The sequence below is a fragment of the Patagioenas fasciata genome, chromosome 3 (genome assembly GCF_037038585.1).
Source record: "Patagioenas fasciata isolate bPatFas1 chromosome 3, bPatFas1.hap1, whole genome shotgun sequence".
Taxonomy (NCBI): Eukaryota; Metazoa; Chordata; class Aves; order Columbiformes; family Columbidae; genus Patagioenas; species Patagioenas fasciata.
Window position 1 is genome coordinate 27084693 of NC_092522.1, and position 17729 is coordinate 27102421.

Sequence of the window (17729 nt, forward strand, 5' to 3'; positions counted from 1 at the left end):
TCTCCAGCTGTATGGAAAAGCACACAGGATAAAGTCCTGGCCTCACTGAGATCAGTAGAAATCAGTCTCGATATTGTTGTAGATTCTGTGTACTCCTGCGGTGCTCTTCTCGCTGGTGACAGAAACCCCAGTACAGACTTCAGCAGAATCCTCACTATCTCGTTGGGTTTGATCTTTATAGAAAGGTATCACTGCTTGTAATATTACATAATTAAAAAATATTGCCAAAGGCAGGGGGTCTAAAGCTTTCTATTTTAGATTATGATGCTGTTATTTTGAGTGAGATCAGCATAGAAATTGAATTGTCTGTGGGGCTTTTTGCAAAGCAGGGCAAGATCCCCAGTTTTTCCAGTTATAGGAAACTAAGGATCAAGATTTTCTATGCTAATCATAAGAGACCTCGAAAAAGGAAAAATAGCAATACCTACCTTGTAGGAGTATTTGTTTGTAAAGTATGTAACTCCTTGACTCCTTGTTTGTAAAGTATATAACTCCTTGACAGAAAGGAGCCAAGAGAAATTCCAGACAGTTATTTGTTGGTGATGGAAGTCTGTATTTAGGCTTCTGGTAGTCTCCTTTATTTATAACAAAACCTTTGAATATAATTTCCAAGACGTTCAGCTATCAGAAACAACGTGATAATGAGGACAGAGGATAGGTCACGAGTCTGCAAATATGTGTGAGGAGATGATGAGCTTAACCTACCAGGTGAAAGAAATGTTAGTATAGCAGCTGCATGAACACTTCAAAGCATGCACCTAGTTTGCTGCACTAACTTAATTATCCCTGCTATAGATATGTTTGACAAACATATCTGTAGCCCAGATACTGTTACTTCTCAGTGGGAAATAGCAGAAGCCTTCTGTTTGGTTGCCAGTTGACCAAATCCTTCCTTCTACTTCCTTGCATTACTTTTGTCAAGGACTTTCCATACCTCTTTGCTCATTTTATGAACGGACATCTACCGCTTTCTCTTTAATGGTGGAAGACATTGTAAGATGGGGAATGATGCAGCCTGATGGGATGGGTGTAAAATGATTTTTTTAAGCAAATGAGATGAAGATTTAATCCTACTTGAATCAAATACTGCCTGAGCCAACCAAAAATAAGCTTTTGTCACTCATGCTGAATCAACCATATTCCGGTGTCAGCACTGTTTCTCAGCAAGCATCTTGCGTCCTCCATGTAATACTACAGGGTGTTTTTGAGCATCCCAGCGTTGTTGACTTTCTCCACAAACAGTGTGATCTGAAATGTAAAGAGGCACTTCCCATCGCACAGAAATGCAAGCCGGTGCCCTGTTCTTTGACACTAAAATGCGGCCTGCTGTTGGCAAGCTGTGGGCTTTAATAGGCAAAGACCGTGGGGAACTTTTCAGCTTTTTAGTCTTTCTACTGCTGTAAGAGTCTGTTACATGGGCAGGGTACAGTTTTTAAACATGGTCATTTTGAATTCCCGTCCCTGGAGTCTGGCTGACAGATTGGGAGTGCAGAGGAGGGGAGCGGGCTGAAAAGACAAGCTGAAAACACAGGATGTATACATATGTTAAAATGAAGCAAAACAAAAAATAAAAGTATTTAGGTGAGCACAAAGGGGATCTGTTTTAGTGCCTCTCTTAACACCTGTTTTAGAAGGCCTGTCGTGAAAATAGTTAGCTTAAAAAGATGCTATATATGTCTCCTCTGAACTGAGTTTACTCAAAATCACTCATTAGCCAGCAGTTCTAACTGGAGAGGATGAAGATAAAATTTTGGTAGTTTCACATGCATTCTTCTTCATGCACAGATTCTATTAGATACCTTCCTTGTTCAGAGGCCCATAGGCATTGATGAATGCTAAATATAATTTGTTCATCAAAGACTTAAAAATCAGAAATGTGCTTTTTGCTCTCCATACTGATTTTGACAGGCCATGCCGAAAGTAGCACTGTGAGCTTTCCAAATTTTTATTTGTTCTGTGTTGGCCCTTCGAATTTTGTTATGAAATCCTACTTCTGCGATAATTTCTGCAAGCTTGTTTCTTTTGGAGGAAAGTATTGACTTTTCCCTATTTCTAGCAAACTCTTCATGGTTTTCCCTTTGTTTCCTCTGCCATAATAATTTTTATTTTGTCTTGATTGTTAAACCTATTTTTTCCTTTATACATGGAAGAGAATAAAAATTTCAAGAAGACACATTTATATTTTGATTGTTGTCTGCTTTCCTACTGTGACTGAAAGGAGGATTGCACCTTACATGAAGCATTACATAAACATACAGTAGTCACTAGAGTAGCACAGGTGCATTGTGAGCTATTTTTTTTAAACATAGTATTTGAAGTAAGGTGTTAAAATAAATCAGTGTATAGAAAATTGAGGAAAAACTATTCCTTTGATCCACATATGCATCTTTCCATGTCAACTATAAAAGAGGTGTGCTCATACCTGGAGGTAGTGATGTAGTCTAATGGAAAAAGCAAATGCCTGGGAGTCAGACGCTGTGGGTTGCATTCTGGCTCTTCCCCAGTCTGTACACCTTTGTAAAATATTTTGAGATTTCTGGGTGAAAAGGTTTACAAAAGAGCTAAGTGTTATTTAAACCTGCTCAGTTAGATAGTAGGCTTTAGTCTGTATTATTTTCTGGTTTGTGTGTTATATGAACAGAGTGTGAAACTGCTAGGAGAACCTTTTCTTTTTGCACACTGGCTCTTCCCTTCAGCCTCTTCTTTTTTTTTTCCTTAATCATAAGTTGTTGAGTGGTAAAGCATACAGCAGCTACTGGTGCGATGAGGAGGTGCATAAATAGCAAACATATTGAAAAACAATTGGTTTTTTGGATGCCTCTGGAAGACCACTGACCCTCTTGATGCATTACTGTGGGGAGATGACAGACACTCACCACCCTATGATTGTTCATGTAGTTGGTGGTACTTTGGTGTCCTGCAGTGTGCTCCATATCCTGTTCTGCTAAAAGGTGATCCTGACTTCTCTAACCAGTGGCAGGAGACTGATGGGTAGCTTCAGAGCTCCATTGATGACTGATCTGTATTTATGGCTTTATTAGAACATGTGCCACTGAAAAACATAACCTCTAGGATTTCCAAACTGCCACCATCACAGAAGGATCTTTTCCTGCTGTGCAATGTAAGGGCTGCAGCAGAGCTATCTTCTCTGACAGACTGTGCACAGAAGACCTGTATAGCAGCATGTGCTGCCCAAATATTGTTTTGCCGTTTCCTCTGGATGAGGGCAGCAGGTTGCATTTCTCCATATCAGTATGTAGTAGGTTGCTTAGTACAAGAAACCTGCAATGTAGCTGGAGAGCCTGGCTCTAAAAAAGGGTCTGTAACTGCAAGCGAAGATTTCTAAAAGCAGACCGCTAATCTGGAAAACTTGTATGTATTGTGTCTCTGAACTGTAAATAGATAGATGTTGGGAAGAGTAGTCTGGGGAGTTGTCACTATACGCTTGCCACATGGCCTTCACTAAGCATCTACTCTTTGCCACTGTCCCAAACAAGCCAATAAGCCTAAATGGCCCTTTGGTCTCACCTGCTGTGGCCATTCTCCTTGGTACAGGAGAACACAGATGACCGTGAATATGTATGTGTGTGTGTATATGTATGTGGATACCTGAGTGGAGAGTCACTGTGCAATATATAGCAGTGGAGACATTAACTACATCTCTTTATCATCCCTTTTCTGAGAGTTTATCTTAGAGGATTTTTGTGTGGTTGGTTTGTTTGTTTGCTTTCCCAATAGTGTTCGAAAGTGCTGTTGACTACTTTGCACTTGAGAATCAAACAAATTCAACAGCTTGTTTCTTTCTCATTGTTCTTTGGGTATCTTCTTCAGTGAGAACCTGAACTCCTGCAATTCTAGCTCTGTTTGTAATTTGGTGTGTATGGTAACCAGAATGCCTTGGGGTTTTTATTATTTATTATTACTATTTTGTGTAATTTACTTCTCGGCTAGTTGACAGCTGTAAAAATAAGGCCGGGCTATGACAAAAAGAGACCTAAACCCGATGTTAAGTAATCTTCTATCACATCAGAAATGGAGACTGGACCCTTGCAGTTTTAATGTCTCACAGAGGGGGATGACACTTCCCTTTGGTGTGGAATGTGACTGTTGCCTTTGTGAATGGCAGAATATGATGTTATCTTGCAACATGTTCGTTTCACGCGCTCGTTTTTAAGGGACTGTACCACCTCTGAAGCTTAGGAGCTTCTCCAAAGTATTATCTAGTTAATTCAAAAACATAATTGTCTCTAAAATATCCTTGTCTAGATTTTCTACAAAATCTATAGAGTCCTCATGCATGATGGATTTTTTTTTTTTTCTTTTAATCAAGCACCTGCTTTCTTTGCCTGGCTCAGTTATACAGCAAGGTTGGTTTTACAGTACTTAGATGTGAGCAATGTATTCCATATGCCACCAAGCTTTGTAAAGAATCCTGATGATGACAATTTCACAGCTGCTGAGAAATAGGCCAAGCCTTCCCCATAAAGTGGGAGTAAGGAGAAGAATGTATATTCCATTGGGATTGGCCATGCATTCTCCCCAACTTCTTTCCTCTTGAAGGAAAATGCTGGCACTTCAGAACTATGTGACAACAGATGGTGGCAGAAACCAATTTCTATTGCAAAGCCATTTGGTCAGGAAGTATCAAAAAATGTTTTGGAATTGTGAAAACGAATTCTTGGCTGCTGGGCTACCAGCAGCCTACTAGGAATAAGACCATGAAGCAACTGCTTTACAAACCCAAGAGTCTGCTTGGCCCTGAAAGAGATGGCTTTGGTAAATCATTTTAGAAATTAAAACTTTTACATACGTAGTGTCTAGACTTCAGAAGTGTTATGTGTGTTATAAAAATCGGGTTCTTAATTTCTGGACCCTGATTGCTTGACGAACTACCAAGAAAGCAGCCTTCAAAATATGCAGCATGACCTCCAGCTGAGACAAGCTTAATATAGCTCCTACTGGCCTAGTCAGGTGGAACCTTTCCTTTTGGCTCGGCCGATTTGCTGCCCACAGACCATGAAAGTCCCAGGGCTCTGGTAACGTACAGGGACACAAAATTAATGCAGAAACAGCACAGGCCACTCTACTGATGTCTAGTGAGTCATGTGTGTCCATGAGTTGCTGGACACAGCAGGTTCCTTTGGTCATGTCTGTAGCTGACCAAATGTGCCTCTTTGGAGAGCACTTTGGGAAATACAACATTTTTCTTTGTAGAAGTACACCATAGATATCTGTCTGTGCCATAACTCTCTGAAATAAACAGCAACACGTTTTTCCCTCCAGCATTTCCACTGTGAGTCTTAGCTGCTCATATAGCACCATAACTTGAAAATGGTTTGAGAGAACTTTGCATAGATGTGGGGCATAAACAATACTTGCCAAGCCATCTTCTTTTATCTATTCTGTTAGAAATGTATACCAAATTATACGGTAATGTCATGTCACCAGAAACACAGAGCAGATGGAAGTATCTTTCCACATATTGACTCATGTTACTCTGATGAAAGGAATTTGTTTCTCTCCTTCTGTCAAGCCTGCTAGCCTCTGGCAAAGGATGCAACCCTCAGCGAGGAGAACTTTACCAATAATGTTCAAGTGACCATCTGATTTACATATATTATTATTGGCTGACAGGGTTGGTCTGCATTAACAACTGCTTGGAGTAGCCAGTGCTATTTGTTATGTTTGTGTAAAGGTAACTTAAACCAAGCAGTGTTACAGGTTGAGGAGACCCCATGGATTTAGCCCTTGAGGATGTAAATATTCAGCTTCTATAAAGAAACCTTCAAGGGCCAAATATTTGGGCCCTTCGGTGACTAAACCTAATAAAGCAAGTGCCAAGTCTCTGACCTGTACTTTTATATAGAAAAGCAACACTGTCCACAACACGGGTTGTAAGTGCTGTGTATTAGCTACCAAAAATACAGTTTGCAAACTGCCAGTGAAATCCGGCCAAATAAAATAACTATAGATGTGCCATGAGGAACTGAAATGGAGTTTCTCTTTGTATTTCTGTTTGTTGTAAGTGGTATTTGAGTTGATGAGAGCACAGTTCTTGGACTGAAAACACGTGAAAGTGAAGTTGAAAGGGAGTCAGTGTAATCATTAACCGACTCACCTTCTGGATGTGACAAGTAATGAACCAGTCTAAACTTGCCTGAAGCTTTCTTTGGGACAATACCCACAGGGGAAACCCTCTTACGCTCAAGTGAAGCGTTATCAAATGGGCCCTCTATTTTCCCCAAATGCCAGCTCTTTTCTGTCTTGTCTCTAACCACCTGAGGACATATAACTGCTGATCTCAGCATCCCCGCCAGTATTTGCATCTCGGGGCTTAAGTACATGATAGTAAAATCCCCAACACAGCCATTTTTTTTTGCAAAAATTGTGTATGCTTTATGGGATTTTTTTTATGTTTGCTTTTTGGGTTTTTTTTTCTGCTCCCACAACCGGGGAAACAGTTTATCTGCCCGCACTGGGATTTTTCGCCTTTGCAAACCTCTTTAACCAGCATTTGGCTCTTTCCACTTTCTTACTTCGATCTGGATGACTGCCTGAAGCACCTGCTAATGGCCTAAAGCGTTCAAGCCGAAATTTGCAGTTTGTGTCCCACCCGCGCTCCGACTGTTTGTTACCTGCCTTCTGGAGCACCTGCCACGCGGTTTGGGCTCATGAACCTGCTCCCTCCCTGCTGACAGCAGCGCTCCTCACACCACCCGCTCTCCTCCGCTTTGTCCTGCTCTCTCCTCTGCTCTCCACAGCCCCTGCTTCAGCTTTGCCTTGGCCTTCAAGGTATAATAACATCGGTGTTGCCCCGCTTGTTCTAATGGTTGGGTGAAGAACGTGGGAGCAAGGGTGATGCAAAGGTAAATCAGTCACTGTGGTCATCTTAAAACCTTCACCATGGCATTCACGAGCAGACTTTGTTTTTTTTAAATTCTTTATCTTGGTGAACCAGGGCAGCTTACTGAAGTAATTTTGTTGATCAGTGGTGGTCAGAAGCCGAATGGTAATTTGGAAAAGTAGGAATCAGTACTGCCACTTTACAGGACCAAAATAAACCTGAGAGACCCGAGGAGCACTCCTACCTTTCTCCTGTGCTTGCTGCCTTTTGATGATCTTTTGTATGCTTTTCCATGTGGTTGCTCCTGATGCCTGGACATAGGGAAGGCTGTTAGACTTAACTCTATAGGCTGTATTTCATTCATTGCCCATTCATTCATGACCCTGGCAAGAGGCAATCCTCATGGAGGCTTTCAGAAGTAGCATCTTCCAACAGGGCATTTTCTTTCCATTCTGCCTTGGGAAGCATTAGCTTTTCCCAGAGCCTTGATCTGTGCCGAGGGTACCATTTACATGGACCTTCCCTTTCCAAAAATGTGTTTGTTTTCTCTGTTAGAAGGATGCTGTTAACAGCTACAGAATAGGCCCGAGCATTGGCTTCCTACCTGGGTGTTTACACCTACGGTACCTGCTGGTCCCTTTACTGGTAGGATCACCCTTTTCCCCAACGAGCTGTTTTCCTTAACACAGCCACACTGTGCCCTCTACCACCTTCCACGTTAGTGCCATGTAGGGGTTCCCCCAGAACCAAAACATCTCCCCATGCGCTTGGCTGCAAACTAGGGCTTGTCCACACCAGTGATAGGGGCTCTTGCACAACTGGACAGGGCAAGGGCTGTTTTTTTTGTTCTTGTTTTCCTTTGGTTGCCTTGAAATAACCCTAATTAATTTTGTGGAGACTTTAGTTTGCTCCCATGATGGGACTGCTCTTTGTGCAGATCTCTCGCATGCTATATTTAGGTATGGTTTTTGGAACACCATGTGACCCGAATCAGATAACTTCTGAACTACTAATCATGTCTTTGACACTGAATCCCTCGGTGGCTTTGGGGCATTTTACAGTTGTTTTCTTACATCCAGAATGAAAACAGATACACTCATCTACCTTGTAAAAGCTGCTACCAGAGTTAAATATTTAAGATATTGGTTTAAGCTAAATTTTGTGTTATTATTTTGACTACTACTTGTCGTAGTTTTATTGTTTCTTAGATGTTTAACTTCAGAAAATGATTCTTTACCCTGTCAGTTTTTCTTAATGGATGACCCTGTTTCACCATTTTAAAAGAAAGAAACAAGTTTCTGCTGTATTTGTGGATGAAAATAGGGCAGAGAGAAAAAAAAAAAAAAACAAACCTAAATGCCCTCATTTCCTGCTCCACACAAACTTTCTTCCTTTGTTTACTAGCTGGTCAATCCATGTAGATGAAAAGCCCAAAATGCTGGCCTGAACTATTTCCCCTCACATTAGTTATGTCCCTTTCCTTAACAGGGGAAGTTAGTTATCTGCTTGGGTTTTTTTTCCTGATTCTTTGAGTTGTGCTGCCTGAGTTGTATCCTTCCATCACCCACTGCTTGAGGCCGCCCAAGCCCTGGAGGAAGCCGAGTTCCTTTGGCTGCTCATCCAGCATGGCTGGCGTTTGGAGCCTGTCATCCATTCCAGGGCATCATCTCTTTGTTGCTCATGTCCGTAATTACCACTTCTGTGTCTTGGCTACTTCTGCAGGGAACTGTGGTACTGGTGTTTCTATTGGCTTCACCTTTTTTTTTGCCCTGACCCATTAAGGTCTTTTGATAGGCAACTGGATCAAAAAACGTTTTTGACCTTCAGTGTTTGGAAAGGAACTTGATTTGACTGGGTAGTTAGTCAGATGAAGAATAGGAGAAAATATGGAAATACCAAGATATAGTGGACAGAAAGGAAGAGAATCCTTCCTTATTGGAAAGCAAATGTATTAAGTCTAATTATGCATAGTAGCTTTTTTTTTTTTTGATTCCTTCAGAATGGTATCGTTTGCCCACGTGCTTATTCTTTCCCTTCTACAACAGCTGTTAAAAGCAAAATAATATATACAACAGAAATCAGCTTTGAGGAAAAGGTACATAATGAAATATCTGCCAATATGTGCAACATGTTTCTGCCAGAGAGGAAAAAAAAAAAAAAAACAACAAACAAACCAAAAACATTCTTATATTTGAATCTCTGAAATGTAACTGCACCAGACTAGTTGGAGAAAATTTGTTTGAAGATGTATTACGTTCCACGATCAAATGGAAAAAATGGCACCTGTCATCATATTTAGAAAACAGCTGGGTAACATGGCCAAGTGCCATAGTCTCTTTTCACATGGCCTTTATGCTGAAACCATCCAAGCTCCATTCTCAGCAACTGGAGAAACCCTGTGCCTTTAAATGGTTACAGAAATGTCCACTTAAGGGCCAGCTCTTATTGCAGCAAAGCCTGCTTCTGATGCTTCTAATTAGCAGTTAATGGGTTATACTTTACTTTTATAACCAACCCAGCAGGCACTCTTCTGTAGTATTTTTTGGCTATTTTTGGTAGAAGATATATGCGATTGTGCTGTTCTTCATGCTTTCATTTTGAGCATGCAGAAAGTATTAGAAATAAATCAGTATCTGAGATGATTTTAGCACTCAAATGCTTAAATTATGTCTGGTTAAGCATTTCCTAAATGTATTTTCTTTTATTTAATATCTTAGAAAATGTAATGGGTTAATTGCCCTATCTGATCTTGATGCAGAATCTCCTAAATAGATACTTTAATTAACAAAATTAACAATATTTATTTATATACCCAGTGAAAAGCTTTTCTTCTTTTTTTAATTCACAAACAGAGCTCCAGTATGTATTAATTTAGGAAAAAAATGTTTTTGCAGCTGAGCAGAGTACGGGTACATGCAGAAGCTTAGATGCTTCAGAAGTTAGATGGACTTGTGGAAACGAATGATTTTTGTACTTACTTTGAGTTGGAATAGCAATGGCATGAGTAGCATTAAAGATTTGCAGTGCTAAATGTGTGTGCAAACTACACATTTATGTATGTGTATGTATGTGTCAAAACTACATATACGAACCTGTGCATGTACACCTATATATTTGTTTAATAAGGAAATACATTTACATAGGTTTTAATTGGAAGATGATACTATTTCACCCTAAGGGAATTCATTTTAGTGACAGTTTCTAGCAGGAAACCGAGCTCACTGATACTGCCTTTGAACCTGCTCTCTTCACTCAGGCCATGCTTCCAGTAGGACAAGGTCTAACACTGGTTAGACTGGAACAGGAGAGGGAGCTCTCACTGCACCAGCCAGGAAAGGGGAGGACGAGGTGCCCTAGCCAAGGAAAAGAGGGGGAGCCACCACCAGCTGCTGTCAGAAGCAGATGAGATGTGCCCTCACTCTGCTCCTGCTTACTGCAGTCCCTTCACCGAAGTGGAGAACTGGGCTTCTCCATCCCTTACTCATGTCAGTAACACACACACACACAAGTTTGGCACAAGTGTTAAGCAATTCCAGGTTATATCCATGGCTTGCAGCAAAGGAAGCACCACTTCCAAGGCTCTCAGTTTGAAACCACGTCCCCGTTTGAAGGCATATTTGTATTCTCATCCTGATGCAGCACCACACTTGCTAGCTACAAGATAAGCACTAAACTGTTGAGGTTGTATTTGTTGAAGGCAACGAGTTCCAAAATGCTGTCCAGAAAAAAATGTGGAAACTGCTATTATTTTTACCCAGTGAATACTAGAAAGAAAAACAAAAGAAAAAGGAAGGGATGGATAGTGGTGAACTAGCTCCTTCAGCGTGATGGGACAAGGGCAACTCAGTTTTTGTCCTGGGTTTTGAGGGTTTTCCTCTGTCATGTAACAGCCTGGTAGAGGAGGGAGTTGTTCTCCTGTGCTTTAGGTGTGGAGCAGAGGGACATCTGCTGCACTGGGCCAGTCCCACCTCATTCCAGGAGCAGATCCTCACTGCTTACCCTATTTCCCATTCCAGCTTTCTCAGGACAGTGCAGCAAGACACTACCCCTTGCTTGAAGTGAGGCTGTAGTCAAGCCTCTCCAAAATTATTTAACGTTTGCTCATTGTAATCAGCAAAAATTATTCTGACATACTCAATTGTGCTGTTATATTTCCCTTAAGAAATAATGTGAAGATCGAGAAATTCCAGTGCCAACTTTTTAGGGAAAGAAAAAAATAAAAAGCCATCTCCCCTTGAGTCTGGTAAAAGCTCTGCTTTCTCCCAAAGCTTCTGCAGTGATAAAATACATCTGCACAGTCTCATCATAACGCATTATAAACTCAGTTTGGGGTGTACAAGGACTGCAGGATTAGTCTCCCTCCAACCTCTGTCTGAGGTGTTGGTCAAAGTATTGTGGCTTCTTAGAGCTGCATTTCTAAACTCCACACCAGAATGGTGAAAGCAAGGCTGAGACACCACCAGTTCAGTGACAGCATCCCTACATCTGCATCAGCTAGAGCTCTGGGATGGCTTTTGTCCTCCCCAGTTTCATCTCTTGGTGTTTTTTTGCCAGGGCAGGATAAGCCAAGCTTTGCAGTAGGTGAGATTGCCAGGGAGAATTTCATCCAGAAGAATAGGGCTCCTTCAAACAGAGTTTGGTTTGAGCTCTAAGGTCAGCGTGGGAAGTTCCTCATAAAAGCTGAACTTTGATGTTGGCAGCCAAGACAGATTCAGAAGTTTCGGGAACATTTTTTTTTCTTCTTTTAAATTATCTGAAATACAAGAGGCCTGTGAATAGGATATTTTTAGGCTGCACATTCAAGTATACAGTATCATAGTATGACAGCAAATTAAAATTGTTATAAAATCCTTTCTTTTTTTTTTTTTTTTTAGTTTAAGGAAATGTACTGTAATTCATAGTAGAAAGTTTGATAAAGAGCAGTATGCTGCTTTGCACAGAAATTCTGCTCTTGTGACTAAATTGAACATCACTGGTTGCTCTCATTTAGATGAACCCTTTTGGAAGTTCTTTTTTTAAAGCCAGCGGATTGGACTTCTAATTTTAACTCTTATGGTTTATAATTAGAAACATTTCCAAACTTGTTTACAAACACCTGCACTTGACAGCGTGTGTCTGCAGTTTTAGAAGGACTCACTTGTCACTTCCAGTGGGGGTTGAGAGGGCATCTGAGTTCTTTTGTGTTTGCACACTTAGTTTCAGGACACTGGAACAAAAATGCATTTTAAAAATAAGATTACAAATATGCGGAGGGAGATTGCATACACCTCATCAGCAAATAGGTCTTATTGAGTAGCTGTGGATTATTTCAAAGTCAGAAGGATTGTTAGTGGTCGTTTGGAACAAGACTCAAACTGGCACCCAAAGGAGAAATTCCAGGAACTAATTTTAGCAGTTTGGTCTCCGTCTTGAAGAAGACGGTTTACAGGTTTTCTGTATTTATCTCTTTAAACATACTTATTTCTTGCCAGCTGTCCTTCAGAATTTATTCAGAAAGAGTTTAAAAGGACTTCAGAATAAATCATTGTCTTTTCATCTGAAGTTAGAAGTTTCCAAGTAGCTGAACATACAGTGAAGCAACAGAGCATGGTTCCCCTCGAGCTTGGGTGGTTCGTGTGTTACACAAGTCTGTATACAACTTGTTTGCAATAGCATGAATATCATAATATGTTACTCATTGGTCAAGTATATAATCACATTAGCAATAATAAAAATACTTTATTGAAAAAAAGCCTTTGGCTCCTTGATATGCTCTTTACACCTGATTTTTAGCTGTGTCATATAAGTCAACAGTATTTCTTACCAATTTCTAGTATAATACGAAAGATTATCCTTGCTAAAAATTGATACCGCATGGGAGAGTGGCAGGAAGAGCCATCCGAATATGCTTCAAGGGTACGGTTGAAGCAGAGGTAGTCAAAGCGGACTTAAGCAGTAGTGGCATAAGGTGTCCTATTGATTGCTTTATGCTCTTGTTGTTACTAATTAGGACAAAAAACTCTGGTTAATTAGACCAACCTGTTTGGCTGTTGTGTCCTCTACTGGGAACCATGGTCAACCTCAGAAACTTTAAAATAGGAGAGGATAAGGAGGCCACGGAGCAAAATGGTTTTCATTTTCTGCTGCTTTGTTTTCCAAAAAAACGTGCACCTGGATCCAGATGAGGAATCTGTGTTAATGTCGAAGGATGGTGTCCTCAGAGGTACTTACTCTCTATCAGTTTCACGGAGAGTTGATGTAAGTGGAATTAGGCACCTAAATACCATTGTGTATGCATGTTCTTTGAAGTTAAACCTGTAGTCTGCAGGCTGTATCTTGTGCTTGACCCCTCTGCAGAGTACACAGCATATACTCACTGGGGGACTCTTCCAAAGCAATTGCTTGTAAGTAAACAAACAGATAATTAAATAAAGCTTTTGAAGTACAATGTGCAGGTCTGAAGAATTTGTTTTTTCCATCTGTAAAACAGCTGTGCCTCATAGCTGTATTTCTGAATTCCTTTAAAGCAATATGATTTTAACAAGCATTCACTTTCTATGGCAAACAGACTTTTTTTTTAAAGTTATTTTTTAAACAAATAGGCTAACCAAAATGCTGATGTTACTTAGTCCACAATGTAATTTCTTAGCAAGTATGGCTGCAATTAATAAACTATGTTGTAAACACATTAGGCTGTTACCATCTTTGAAAACAGCTTCAAACACAGTTTACAAGCTCCAGTGTTGTCAGGGTCCCAGTTGATCAGAGTTAGAAATATCTGACATTTTAGAAATTGCTCATGATTCAGATTTGACCATAGAAATTCCACTAAAGTGGAATTAAATACCATTTCTTGCTTAACTAGAAACTTCTGTTTTATTGTGAATTCAATCTGGAGAAAGTACTTTCCCAACTGATGTACTGGGGAAATGTCGCTTCATACCAGTGCTTTAAGTTTTCCTCTATTTTTGTTTGGTTTTGTCAGCTTTATGCCCACTTCCCTAAGTGTTAATATGTAGAAATGTTTCCAGAAAGGTTAGAAGACACTCAAAAGCAACAACTCTGCAAGTGTAGAAAGGTCCACCTGTCCAGCAATGCCTCAAAAACATGCAAAAACCTCTTTGATGTCAGAAGTCTCAATTGACTGAAGTTAGTGAGAAGTTCTTTCAGATGGAAGACCTCTATGGAATATTTGTGACCTCTATGGAATATTTCTAGAGTTACCTAATCAGAGCAAACCTCACTGGCGCTTTGGGTGGAGTGTGTGGTGTGTGCATGAAGCAGTCCATTCTCCAAATAATCTGCCTGGCTCCTGTAGGGAAACAGCATGGAAAAATCTCTCTTTTGGTGCATTTGAAGGGATATTGTCTTCTTCAGAAAGTGGTAATTAAGATAAATGGAGAAGTTGTGGAAGGAAGGAAAAAGGGCTTCATTGATCTGCTTTGGTTCTTCTCACAAAAACTCTCACTTCAGGTAAAATTGTTACTCCTTGCAAGTAATCCCATGGTATGATTGAATAGTTTGAGCCACAGCATGCACAGTATACCAGCGTGATTTAAGAACTGAATTCGTATCCAGGTAGCTGGGCATACAAAGGTGTACCATATACCAGAAGAGTGGAAGTTCTGGGAGGCAATATCTGGTTGTGGTTAGAAATCAGCCACAGGTGTAAGGCGATGGGTTGTATATTGCCCGTGGCAGCGACTGTAGGTGCCCAATCTATGAAGTCCCAGCGTTGAATTTATGGCTACATCCCCAGATCTTGAACACATGGCAAATCCTTTCAGATCCTTTGCCCACTTCTCCCATAGTAAATAGCTATAAACCAGTTTTTAAAAGCCCATAAATAGGTGTAAAACATGCATTTTTCATAGAAGGAATTAAGGTAAAGAGAATTGTGACTATTCCTGTGGCCTATTGCAAATTATCTGTAGCTCAGATTTTTGTGGCTTCTTATTACCAGTGCATATGCTTTATATGAGCAGCTGCTTTATATTTCTGAAGTAATCCTGTGCCATAAAAATATGTGGTTTTCCTTCTTAAAGAGACTGTTACATGCCAGTTGTAACCCAACTGAAAGGACCAAGAGCAAATGTGTATGGAATGAAACTGCTTCAGGATAACCTGCCTTGGTTTAGGGGACAGTTAATGATAAATTTATTTTTGTGACCTGTCTGCCAAGTATTTGTACACTAATTAGGTCCTATTTTGAGGGCAGAGCATGTGAGCTTGTAAAAAAAACACCTTGTACAGGATGGAAAGGGCAAAGGGATTTTTGGCCCTAGTGAGTGCAAAGCATAGCATCACCTAAATGTGTGCATTATTTCTAAGTAGCATATGCACCCGTTGGCTCATATGGAGGGACTTCTTAAGTTTGCTCATGGGAGTAGCTGTTGCCAGCTAAGGTGCTCAAGAGTGGAGCACTGGGGAAGAAACTGAACTGACTCAAAGCGTAGTCATAGTTTTAAATTTTATATATTGTCTTTCGCAATATAGTAGAAAATTACCTTTACGACTAGCGTGGCAGGTATAAGTAATCCAGCCATGGTGCTGGTTGGTATCTCACTTTTCACTTGAACCTCTCTGCAATGCAGGTCTTGGAGAAGTGAGTGCCTGTTGCAGTCTCTGCCTGGCTCCTTGGTAAGTCATTCAAGTCTTTCTTTCTGTACAGTCCCTTTCCAAACTGCTGAGCAAAAATAAGGATTTTTTTTTTTTTTCATAGAGTGCTTTGAAAGAGAGCTGCTAATCAATTTTTCTTATTATTTTATGCCCTGTGATTTTTACACCACCCCCACCAGCTGGTTAATCATGCAAAAGCTGAACACTTCATTAGCCAGAACATGTTTGCCCATGGGCATTTCTGTAGTAAATTAGTTCTTTCTATTTATTCAGGTAAGTCATGGCCAAAAGTCTTTAAGGTGCCAAAGGTAAGGGTTCAAATTAATTCTTTTTCTGAGTTTTCAAGAGAACTAGGTTTAACTTTGCACGCTGTTGATTTGAAATAACTTTTGAATTAAAGATAGCATGGATAAAAGAACATTCTCAGGATATTCTGAAATACATTGTGTCTTTCTGGATCTCTGATTTGGCCTTTGTAGTAGCCTGCCTTAAAACCAAACCAAACAAATAAAAAAACAAGAAGAATAACAAAATCAAACACAAAACCACATGTGTAGCCATGCATATGTGCATATACATATATACACGATATCTACATCTACGTGCAGGGACTGTGCTTATTTGAGTGGCATGTGGCATATTTACCAGTGTTGTTGCTTTCTTACTCTGTGCCTTTTAAGCTATTAATTGAAAAAATGTGGTTTGTAGATGCTTTTTTTCCCTCAAATCAAATGGTGCCCTCTGAAAGCCTAGTTTAGCTCGACAATGAATTTAGCTTTCAGGCTTTGGCCATTGCAATATTGTTTGAATGCCACCATTTCCTGCAATCAATGTAATTTTATATCTACTTGGAATAGAAAGTCAAGATGGTGATTGCCTTAATTTAACTCAGTGTTGTATTCATTAAGGAGCTGATCTCGAATTCCTTTCAGATCAAAGTCTGTCTTGATTCCAGTGGAATCTTTCGGCGCACAAGGTGTGCAGTAGCCTTCTAAAATGTTGTCATTGTGACTAGTGAATAAAAACTAAATGTGTTGCTAAATTTAGGCTGTTGCTCATGTCAGCTTCCTTTTCTAAATGACGGTAAGTGCATTCCATAAATAGTATGCCTCTTATGTTGTCATATCTCTTTGGCTTGCTTTGCAGTATTTTACAGGATATTTGCAAATGAATTTTGTGTTCAGTAGGCAGGGGATGAAAATAACACTACTCATTGGGACTCCATTAACCCGCAGCTAATGAGGAACCATTTCAAAGGCTGGAGGAGTGTAATTCAGATTAGCCTGTGTGCCAGGCTGCTCTGCTCCCGCTCAGGCTCGTGCCGCGGTCCGGGGGGACAGAGCCCGGTGTGACACAGCTGGCACTTCGGCACGGACTTTTGTCGGTTAAGGTTTCTGTGCTTCATTTCCCTTTTTGGAAGGTAGGAGAGAAGAGTGAGTGTGTGTGTGTGTGCACGTGCGCGCGTGTAGATAGGTGACAGTGATCTTGACCTCCATAGTCAAGTGTTTTGAGATGTAATGAAATACTCTATGAACACTATACTTGTGCCTGTGGGTTGATAGCGTTGTTACTTGTAGAAAAGGGTACTACATGGTGACAGTAAAGGTGGTCCAGACTGGCCCTTAATTAATTTTATTTTCAAAATCTATATTAGTGACTGTCATGAGGGCACCTGGGCACTTTACATCAATAAAACAATCAATTTAAAAAATGTGTAGACCAGAACTCTGTGTTCACTAACAAAACTCCTGTTCCCCGTTACGACTAAAGGTCAGTCCAAGGCTGGCCAAGCAAGCAGGACTTGCATTTCTGCGCCTCGGCGCTTGCCAGACGCGGCTCTGGCGGAACACCACCGGCAGCAGCTTCCAGATGCCCGCGGTCCCTGCGGAGAACGTCTTGCTGCTGGCCGATGACTTGTTAACCCCCTGCAAGTCTGAAATCGGTTTCAGGACCGATGGAAAAGGTGGAGAAAGACTTGTTTGGAGGCCAGTCTCAATTAAAAATGTGACCTCAGCGTTTGTGAGCAGCCCACTGAAGTACAGGGACTCGGTAGAGCTGTGCGGCTGGAGTAGAGCACAAGAGAGGCTTCGTTCTGAAGAGCAGGCTAGAGATCTCTTCACCGAAGAAACTTTATTGATGATAAATGTTACATTATGCAAGCTTAGCAAATTCTCTAGGAATATAATGCTTCCCAGCTTTTTTTTAACATGTGTTAATATTTTATGATACCTGTGCATTAAGGGCCAGTTCCTACAAGGTTTAAGTGAGTTTGGGCTGCTAAATTGCC

General features: G+C 40.6%; 1 protein-coding gene across 14 annotated transcripts in view; it reads left to right on the plus strand.

The window, feature by feature from the left end:
- Window positions 1–17729, plus strand: part of ESRRG (estrogen related receptor gamma) — a 403168-nt gene that overhangs the window by 37861 nt on the left and 347578 nt on the right. For 5 of the 14 annotated variants that reach the window (XM_071805980.1, XM_071805983.1, XM_065834220.2 and 2 more), the window contains exon 2: window positions 15418–15463. The exons of 8 other annotated variants lie outside the window; for them this stretch is intronic. Coding sequence is in view for 2 of the 6 variants with exons in the window: in XM_065834228.2 (XP_065690300.1) it covers window positions 15418–15463 (46 nt within the window). In the remaining 4 variants the exon portion in view is untranslated. Of the gene's footprint in view, window positions 1–15417; window positions 15464–15715; window positions 15751–17729 lie in introns of all 14 variants that reach the window. One more of the 14 variants, XM_071805975.1, reaches the window with a different exon arrangement.